This window comes from Cydia pomonella, chromosome 19 (genome assembly GCF_033807575.1).
Source record: "Cydia pomonella isolate Wapato2018A chromosome 19, ilCydPomo1, whole genome shotgun sequence".
Taxonomy (NCBI): domain Eukaryota; kingdom Metazoa; phylum Arthropoda; class Insecta; order Lepidoptera; family Tortricidae; genus Cydia; species Cydia pomonella.
In genome coordinates, this window is record NC_084721.1 from 12,699,756 (window position 1) to 12,710,149 (window position 10,394).

Below are 10,394 nucleotides of genomic sequence, written 5' to 3' on the forward strand. Positions count from 1 at the left end.
CAGCACTAGTAGCAAAACTAATATGTAGTGTGATAAAAGTTAAAGTTAGTTTTTTGAATACAATAAATTAGTATACAGATCGGTCCCCACATATATCATGATTTTTAGTGGGTCTATCGCGAAATTATTTTGAATTTGTCGGAATGAAGATGGAGAAAATGTTATCCTACAGGAATTAGAGTCGTTATCATGCGGCGAGGGCGAGGACTCGGGCCCGGACCAGATGGACACTATCAGCATCGGCTCCACGCCCAAGCCCTCGCTGCGGCCCTTCTTCAGCAGCTCCAGGAGTCTTGCCAACCAGGACCACCACAGGCATTCCAACGGTATTTGACTGGTCATTTTGGAAACTTTGGTTTTGTTTTGTTATGGCTTCTGGTTTAATAATAAAATGGATATAAAATGGTATTTAATCGCAAGACCTAAATATTAAATTATTTGACATATTCTAAACTTTTACAAACATTTTTACACATGACTACATGACACATGACTTACATGAGTGTATTTAGTTATTACTGGTGTATGTGAAGTGCCAGGCTCCAGTTTAAACCCTAAAATATTTTAAGTTAAATTTATTTTAATAATAATATAATATAATTTTTAGAGTAAGTTAAACTAACACTGTATGGACCAAGGTCTGAATATTTTTTTTTTGGTCTTGAGTACTGTATCGTTTAAGGCATACACTTTGCCTTTAGTAAAAGGGTAATTAATAGACAACAACTATGATAAAAAAAAAAATCGATGGGTGTTTGTACTTCAAATCTCCTGATTTTGATACTTGTGAATAAAAATTAATGTAATTAGTTATGGGTGCTGCTGTTAAATGTAATTTTCAAAATTTTACTATCTCTCAGCTGCCAACATAAATTTTTATTCGTTAGAACATTTATCCAACTATGCATTCGAGAGACGACATAGACGAGGTTTGATTATTTGTTTGAACGTTGTAATGTGTGTGACGCTTTTGTCCCGAAAATATCTGTATTATTAGTCCAGGAGCCAAGTAAAAATAATCATACATTTTTAAAGTCGTTACTACTTATCAATTATTTAGCCTGAGCTATTACGGCACTTATGACAGTGCAGTTTGAAGCTTACATTTGATTATGATTTGCATTGCAATAGTCATAGAGCAATCATACATAATATACATTTACATATATGTTGAATATTATACATTGTTTTGTTTGTAACGCTGTGTGCATAGTGTTTTAGCATGTGAGCGTGAGATGGACTAACATACATGATACAAGCACGGTTAATGTCATCGCAACTGTTTCACATTCATTTATAAACTAAATACGCACATAAATTAAGCAACACACGCGTAATCGTTCGTACGAGGGGCAAACTGAAAGTGTTTTGAATAGAAAAAGCTGAACGTGACGGCCTACACCCTTTATTTTAATGCGTGCTTTAACTCTTTCTGGTCACGCGTACAAATTTTCATTAGGATAGGATTACCCTGAAGCGCACACAGCTCATTCTTCCAATACTTTTTTTGTATGGCGATTTTAGTTTTAGGTCCTCGGAGGTTTTGTATGAAATTCATTAGATACCCATCGGGATAAAAAAAATATTACACATAGATATTCTGTCATGTGAATACTGAGGGATGTCAGAAACTGCTGATATACAATTGTTTGTCAGTGTTTTCTTATTAATTGCACAACTGCGATGTAAACTTTTGAAGTCGCATTTGAATGACATGCTTCTCTAAGATCATCCATTAAAGAACTACAAAAGCGATTAAATTTGAAATTTTAAGAATAAACAGACGTACAAGAATTAGGCTTTATTGTGAAAATATAACTCAGTTGTTGGCTGAATCCACAATGAAAATCGTTTAAAATAGTGACACGACATAAACTTCGGTCGAATTTGGAATATCGCTCGACGTACAATTCCCAAATTGCCAGCAATCCGAAAACACAAGTAACGACCAAAAAAGTTTTAAAGAGTTATATTTTCATAAATAACATGCCTCTTTTTGTTATATAATATCTATATCTAAGCAGCCTTTTCTTAGAACTTTTAGTGTTGCCCTCGTATATAAAACTAAATGTTATTATTTATTAGTTTCAAACGAATCCATATCAAGTATTTAAATTAATCGGTCGATTCCAGTTCAATCCAACTAATTTGCTGTACTTGTTCCCGAAATACTAATAATAATAATATATACAGAATTGCATAAAAATATGATGACAGCGGAATATTTTTGTACAAGGCTTTGACAAAATGTCAATATAAATTAAAACTACAGTCATTTCGATACATTTACGCAAACGTTTGTTAATATTTAGGGTTAATTTCCTCCTACGCTGACACCGTATATCGGTTGAGCGTGCCGTGTTTCGCGTATGGCACTGCATAATGTACTGAATGTACTGATTTAGAAATGACGGCATAAAGTGCTTGAGAAAATAAGACCACGTCACAAGCCTTTCAGAATTAAGTTTCAATATATAAAAATTATAAAAGACTCGGGTCTTTATCTGTGATAAATAGGTCGGACAACAAATACTTAAAAACTATCATTTCATACGTCCATCTCACACGCACGTCTGGCATGCGCAGTGAGCCGGCACGCGAGCCTCGCCTCCACGCAGCTCAGCGAGCGCCTCGCCGTTACCATCCCGCTCACAGGTAAACTGGACCCTGACACCTACGCGTACGGTGCTTTATCGCTTGGATCCTTATGGTTGACACAATTTATTGAACAAACGTCGTACGTCCGTCTCACTGGCACGTATAGCAGCTCAGCGTGCGCCTCCCGCGTCCCGCTCACAGGTAAACTCGACCCTCGACCCTCGTCAACGCGTACGGTACGGTATTTGGGGTTGGCACTATCAGATAGCACTATTATTGACTATCTGATCTGCATAAGGACGTAGTTTAGCAATAAGGATCCATCCTGAATAACTTATTATTGAAATGACGTGAATTATGTTTTTGACAGAAACTTAAAATTTGATTGATGATTGGGTTGTATTTATGATAATTTTGTGGTTTGGATTGTTATATATATGTGCGCATTTGCGCCAATTGCTGACAGCAATGACTTTATTTCGGAAATGAAGGCGTACTTGTAAGTGACCATAACTAAAAAAAAAGTGTTATTGGTAGTATGAGATCGGTGTCAACCATTTGTATCTCGTGTTTAAAATTATAACAATTGTCTGGTTTTTACAATTATAAAGATAAATATATGCATTAAAATTGCGTAATAGGTTTTCTTGTATCCCACTGCTGAGCCAAGGCTTTTTCCTGCCACTCATCGTGGTTTCTAAAGTAACATTGTCAGTTAAATTATAACAATCTGACTAGATAATAGTATTTTTAACAAAACGGGACTAAGGACGACTAGTTAAATTTAACAGTTTAAAGAAATAAATCAAATTTACTTTCTTTCGTTTAGTTCACCTCTTAGAAAGCTTTTGTCTTTGTCTATTTTCCTCACTACACTCATTCTGCTTCTATTTTCACCAGTTTGGTTTACAAACTGACTATTCGCACTAAACTCAGTTTCTATTCCAAACTGTTCAACAATATTTAGCACGAGCATGTGTTTTGTTTTGTATTTTTGAGTTTTTTATAAAACCTTCCGCTTCTTTTATTTAGCCCACTTTTATTTAACCAGTGAAACAAAAAAATACTTGGGATTTCAACAGTGTTTCAATCTACATTTACCCCATTACATGGTTCTGTATCTAAAAGCCAAGCGAGTGTTGTCAAGGTCTGATGATATATTATATGTGTAGAATCGGAGGCGATTCGAAGCTCAGCGGGCGACGAAAGAGGGAGTGAAGGGAACAGCGATGGCGATATAACGGCTGATGCGCCCGTTTCTGGCGCTTCGGTATCCAGCTCACCCCCTAATGAGACCAAGGTACAGGTTAGTAGAACGACTTAGTACTTACTTACTCGTAGTTGTAACTATCATAATCTGAGGAGATTCAAAGCTCGTCGGGTGACGAAAAAGGGAGTGAAGGGAACAGCGATGGCGATATAACAGCTGATGCGCCTGTTGTAAAATCAAGGTAAGGTTAATAAGAACATTGAAGTAAGTAACATAACCTATGTTAGTTTTTATCAGAAACTTATTTCTCATTGCTAAAACGAATACTATTTTAAATACCTACTCGCTTTAATTGGTTGGCGCGTAAGGCAACCATTTCCAGCATAAAGAGCATGTTAAAAGTATCCGCGGAAAATGCCTCATAAAAATGCTCCTTCGATCCTAATTTTTTTAAGCAGGAGGACAAGCGTTCCCGCCTCTTCCGGAGTGCGACGAGCGGAGGCAATCTGACGCCGGCCGGTGCTACGCGTAAGAAGAACTCGTTGGCTGCGTCAGATCGCCCACTTTCGGCACATGAGCTGCCAGTACAGAGTCCTACCACACAAGAGGTACCTACTTACTACTCTCGTCTCAATATCTATTTCCGATTGCGCATCAAGACCTCACGGCGGAAAAAATATTAGCATCACGTTGTCTTAAAATTCCATCTGCCGCGTTTAAAAACTGAATTTTGCATTTACTTAACTCATTGTGTTTTATAAAAGTCCTTCTTTTTCAGCCTCGACGCTCAATGCTCGAGCAAATCAGCCGTCTTCTCGGCGACGATGCGCCCCTCCCAGAGTGCGTGGCCGTCGCTCCGCCCGGCGCGGCCGGCGCGCTTCACGCCTTGGGTGTGCCCACGATCGTCACCCCCGCGCCTCATGCCCCGGACGCTCGACCGCTACTGCAGGCGTTGTATGCGAGGGCTGGGAAGCAGTGAGTATATAAGTATAGTATTATGATGTCCTGGTAGGCAGACACACACTCGGCGTAGTTAACGCGTTTACTGTTACCCTCGCACCTCACACCCATGACGCAATACCGCTATTACAGGCGCCGTATGCAAGGGTTGGGAAGCAATGAGTAAGGTTATATGTATAATGTTGCCTAGTAGTCAGGTCGCTACGTCCGGCGCGGGCGATGCGCTTCACGCTTTGTGTGTTTATATAGTATGGATTTTTTGAACTGAGCTCATCAAAGAAAACTATTCAGTATTGTGCTTAAAACGGCAAACGGGAGGCGATATAAAAAAAGATCCAGGGCGCCATTTCATGTTTGTCATTTATCAATTCTATGGTCTTAGCCAGTAGATTCCTAATCAACAATAAGATGCAGAGGGCGGCCGACGCGAGTCAAAAGGCAGCGGCAGTCCAGGTAGTCTCCTGGTGATGCTTAGTACATTCCATTATGTATCTACTGTCTATGGCTATAGAGATGATAATTGATAAACAAGATATGGCGCCCTGAACTTAATGTTTGTTGCGCCTCCCGTTTGTCATTTTAAACTCAACACTGAATAGAATTCATGAGCTCAGTTCATTAAATGTAGACTATACCATTGTCCGCATGTGCGCAACCGTTACTGCAGGCGCTGTATGCGATTGCGAGGTTCAGACAATAGTTTTACCCGAGACAGCTGTCAAACTATTTTTTCTCCAATCGTGGTGGATATTTCAAATCGAAATTTAGTCATCGTGTGTATTTTCCCAGTAGTAACGATACACTTGTTGTGTCCAGGGGCGTGAGGCGCGGCTGCATCCGCGTGGTGGTGGCGGGCGGCGACGGCGCGGCGGCGGCGGCGCTGCGCGCGCACGCCGAGCTGGCCGCGCGCCGCCCGCACGACGCGCCGCCCATACGGTTCTACATCGTGCCTATCGGTAAATGCTCGAACCTTCTTCTTCTTACCCGTTCTTCATTTCTGAAGTACGCGTGTGTGATGTTCATTGCGGTGTTATCTTCTCCGAGGGCCACGGAATACCTAAATGCACACTCCGAGTGTGCACGCCTGACCCTAACGCCGACCGAAATACGATTTCGGACCTTCTTTGGCTGTATTAAAAGATATTCTAATCCGTGATTTGATCCAGGTGGTGTAACGGTGGCTCGACACTTGGCAGCCACAGACTCGGCGTACGGCGCGCTGTTCGGCGACGCGTGGGCCGCGTGCTGCGACCGCGCCGCCGAGGGCAGCCTGCCCGACCAGACCGAGATGTCCTCTAGGATAGCTAGGTAAATGAAGTCACCTTAAAAAAATTGAGAATGGCATGCCTTAACGCGTCGCAGACTGCAGTGCGACAGGTGACACAAAATTAACGTAACTATGAAAAATTATGATACATAAAAATATTATTCAAATAAATGTATGTACACTATTTTAAAATGTTTATAATAGAAAAAATATTGTGTGATACACAGGTACCTCAACAGCATCGGGCCTGTAAACAACGTTCCAATCGGCGAAGCCATGGTGGCATACCGAGAGCGCTCAGGAGATGAGGACGCCAGTCAAACATTCGTGCCCTTTATCGCTGTAAGTAGTATAACCATAACATGAAAGATACTAATAATATAGCACCTAAGGGTATGTCTGTACTGGCAGGCATTTGGTGGGGTGTGGAGCGTAGCGTCAAGCTTCCAAATGTTAATTGTTTGAATTTAAATGGTTTGTTTTACATGGACGCCGCGCCTGAATAAAGCTGAAGTAGACAAATGTGTAAAGATTACGTTTGGCTTCCAGGAGGTCCGCGTGGGCTGCAGCGAAGGCGGCGTGTCGTCCCTGGAGCTGGAGGAGGGCGGCTCCCCGCCCGCCCGACCTTCTCCCCCCGCCACGCCCGCGCCGCTCGACCTGCAGCCGCCGCTGCTCGCGCGCGAGCCGCTCGAGCTGCAGCTCGACTACTGGCTGGTGAGTGTTGTGTGTGTACAGCTGGAGGAGGGCGGCTCCCCGCCCGCTCGACCTTCTCCCCCCGCCACGCCCGCGCCGCTCGACCTGCAGCCGCCGCTGCTCGCGCGCGAGCCGCTCGAGCTGCAGCTCGACTACTGGCTGGTGAGTGTTGTGTGTGTACAGCTGGAGGAGGGCGGCTCCCCGCCCGCTCGACCTTCTCCCCCCGCCACGCCCGCGCCGCTCGACCTGCAGCCGCCGCTGCTCGCGCGCGAGCCGCTCGAGCTGCAGCTCGACTACTGGCTGGTGAGTGTTGTGTGTGTACAGCTGGAGGAGGGCGGCTCCCCGCCCGCTCGACCTTCTCCCCCCGCCACGCCCGCGCCGCTCGACCTGCAGCCGCCGCTGCTCGCGCGCGAGCCGCTCGAGCTGCAGCTCGACTACTGGCTGGTGAGTGTTGTGTGTGTACAGCTGGAGGAGGGCGGCTCCCCGCCCGCTCGACCTTCTCCCCCCGCCACGCCCGCGCCGCTCGACCTGCAGCCGCCGCTGCTCGCGCGCGAGCCGCTCGAGCTGCAGCTCGACTACTGGCTGGTGAGTGTTGTGTGTGTACAGCTGGAGGAGGGCGGCTCCCCGCCCGCTCGACCTTCTCCCCCCGCCACGCCCGCGCCGCTCGACCTGCAGCCGCCGCTGCTCGCGCGCGAGCCGCTCGAGCTGCAGCTCGACTACTGGCTGGTGAGTGTTGTGTGTGTACAGCTGGAGGAGGGCGGCTCCCCGCCCGCTCGACCTTCTCCCCCCGCCACGCCCGCGCCGCTCGACCTGCAGCCGCCGCTGCTCGCGCGCGAGCCGCTCGAGCTGCAGCTCGACTACTGGCTGGTGAGTGTTGTGTGTGTACAGCTGGAGGAGGGCGGCTCCCCGCCCGCTCGACCTTCTCCCCCCGCCACGCCCGCGCCGCTCGACCTGCAGCCGCCGCTGCTCGCGCGCGAGCCGCTCGAGCTGCAGCTCGACTACTGGCTGGTGAGTGTTGTGTGTGTACAGCTGGAGGAGGGCGGCTCCCCGCCCGCTCGACCTTCTCCCCCCGCCACGCCCGCGCCGCTCGACCTGCAGCCGCCGCTGCTCGCGCGCGAGCCGCTCGAGCTGCAGCTCGACTACTGGCTGGTGAGTGTTGTGTGTGTACAGCTGGAGGAGGGCGGCTCCCCGCCCGCTCGACCTTCTCCCCCCGCCACGCCCGCGCCGCTCGACCTGCAGCCGCCGCTGCTCGCGCGCGAGCCGCTCGAGCTGCAGCTCGACTACTGGCTGGTGAGTGTTGTGTGTGTACAGCTGGAGGAGGGCGGCTCCCCGCCCGCTCGACCTTCTCCCCCCGCCACGCCCGCGCCGCTCGACCTGCAGCCGCCGCTGCTCGCGCGCGAGCCGCTCGAGCTGCAGCTCGACTACTGGCTGGTGAGTGTTGTGTGTGTACAGCTGGAGGAGGGCTGCTCCCCGCCCGCTCGACCTTCTCCCCCCGCCACGCCCGCGCCGCTCGACCTGCAGCCGCCGCTGCTCGCGCGCGAGCTTCAGCTCGACTACTGGCTGGTGAGTGTTGTGTGTGTACAGCTGGAGGAGGGCGGCTCCCCGCCCGCTCGACCTTCTCCCCCCGCCACGCCCGCGCCGCTCGACCTGCAGCCGCCGCTGCTCGCGCGCGAGCCGCTCGAGCTTCAGCTCGACTACTGGCTGGTGAGTGTTGTGTGTGTACAGCTGGAGGAGGGCGGCTCCCCTCCCGCTCGACCTTCTCCCCCCGCCACGCCCGCGCCGCTCGACCTGCAGCCGCCGCGTCCAAGTTGCTACAGGAAGAGCGACGCAAATAGAAACAGGGACAGATGGGCTCCAAGGATTTGAACTTCTTGGCCTCCACATTTGAGGTCATGCATTAATACTAAAAACACTCAATGCAACCTCGTCATACGGAAGACGGCTCAGACATTTCAAGCAGATTAATATTTATGTGTATAGATGAAAAACTTTATTAATGTATTTATTTTGATATCATGTTATGGTTTTATCTCCACGCTCCAATACCATTTTTATTTCTTGTAGGTCCCAGGCCGCGCGACCGAGGGCGCAGACGGCAAGGTGACAGTCAAGGCATCGTTTAGAGCTTTGCACGTGACGCGGCAAAACGCGCACCTCTGCATCACCTATCTCACCAAGGAGAAGAAACAAAAGAGTGAGTTTATCAACTACTACTGAGAAGCTTAGGGCAACACTTAAGGTCTATGTGTGTTCGAGCATCCTATCGTGAGCCCCTTGAACATTAAGAAGTTAGTACGATTTGTCCATAGATGATAATTAACTTGATCATATTGTTGTTTCCTCTGACTTTTCACTCAGACTTTGGTTTATTTTACATTGTGTGTAATATAAATGTTTTTATTTATTGCAGTTATGCGGTTGGGCAAGAAGAAAGAAAAGACTGGCGAAGCGGAGCCGGGCCGAGCGCAGACTGTCGACGGTGTCGCGCGACTCATATGCTCTGCTAAAGGCTCGCACAATCTGCCGCTCAAAGGTAATTAATTCTTTTTTGTATCTACTTATAGCTATTTATTACAATCCAAGATAAACAAATGGGTTACTTGTCTCTCCTTCTCTTTGGGTCTCTAAACCGTCATACATATCTACTGTTGGCGAGTTTTGATGACAATACATTGAAAATATGCATTCAAGTTTACCCAATATAAAAACAAACCAATAATGTTTTTTTTATTCCACAGTGTACATCGACGGCACAGAATGGAACGGCGTAAAATTCTTCCAACTGTCGACGCAGTGGCAGACGCACGTGAAAACGTTCCCCGTGGCGACCTGCGGCGCGCCGCTCGCGCCGCCGGAGACCTAGAATTGGCTCCGAACCAAACTCGGTGTCATCCACTCTCTGGCTTCCTCGCTCTGGCACTCGAGGGCGACCCTTGCCGGCCACGAATAATCGCCGAGCTGGTTTGATGAGTTCGAATTTGGAACGCGGCCATTTTGAAAAAGCGCTGCGGCGGAAAGGGCCACTAAAAAAAAAATCGCCATGCCGGTTCAAAGGGTGTAGCAGGATAGCCTAGGAAAAATTGCCCCCAGCGATTTTGGGCCGAAACTGTAATCAAACGATGCCTTTTGGGGAGGTTATACTCTGCACAAAGTTTCATCCCTCTGTTACCCCCTGGGGGTGAAAAAAACCCGATTAACCCCAAAACTGTTTTAATTATTTTTTCCTAAACTATGAAAGTGACGAATTTCAAATTTCGTACAAATATTAATAAGACTAAAAGCTATGTGCTAAAAAAATATTAACCCCCTAACCATTGAAATTCTTGTAAAAAAAACAAAAATAAAAAAAGAATCAACCTGTATATCAAGTTTGGCTCATGGTACCACTCCATTTTTTTTTTCAAAAATGAACCAGTTTATATTCTACATGATACAAAAGTTTCATGGACCTACTCCAGAAGGAACATTGCGAAATTAATATGTATTGGCTCTTTGGTGCGTACTATTCATTGAACTCCCACTATAGAGCCTTGCATTATTAATAAACAATGGCTTGCGATCGGACCGCTGCTCGTGCCCGATTTGAAAAAGGTGGGGATAAAGAAGTATGAATCAAACTCATTTGTACATGGATCTCAAGTTTGGCTCATGGTACACACACCATTT

The 10,394-nt window shown here is 47.0% G+C and overlaps 1 protein-coding gene across 6 annotated transcripts in view; it reads left to right on the forward strand.

Moving 5' to 3' along the window:
• Window positions 1-9,775, forward strand: part of LOC133528210 (phosphofurin acidic cluster sorting protein 2) — a 170,710-nt gene extending 160,935 nt beyond the window's left edge. For 3 of the 6 annotated variants that reach the window (XM_061865479.1, XM_061865483.1, XM_061865484.1), the window contains 12 exons: window positions 173-326; window positions 2,587-2,655; window positions 3,771-3,904; window positions 4,264-4,416; window positions 4,587-4,783; window positions 5,585-5,724; window positions 5,935-6,076; window positions 6,263-6,377; window positions 6,585-8,159; window positions 8,793-8,922; window positions 9,139-9,261; window positions 9,467-9,775. In XM_061865479.1, the coding sequence (XP_061721463.1) occupies window positions 173-326; window positions 2,587-2,655; window positions 3,771-3,904; window positions 4,264-4,416; window positions 4,587-4,783; window positions 5,585-5,724; window positions 5,935-6,076; window positions 6,263-6,377; window positions 6,585-8,159; window positions 8,793-8,922; window positions 9,139-9,261; window positions 9,467-9,591 (3,057 nt within the window). In that variant the 3' untranslated portion in view covers window positions 9,592-9,775. The remainder of the gene's footprint in view (window positions 1-172; window positions 327-2,586; window positions 2,656-3,770; window positions 3,905-4,263; window positions 4,417-4,586; window positions 4,784-5,584; window positions 5,725-5,934; window positions 6,077-6,262; window positions 6,378-6,584; window positions 8,160-8,792; window positions 8,923-9,138; window positions 9,262-9,466) is intronic. The other 3 variants (XM_061865481.1, XM_061865480.1, XM_061865482.1) reach the window with 3 other exon arrangements.
• Window positions 9,776-10,394: the final 619 nt, after the last annotated feature.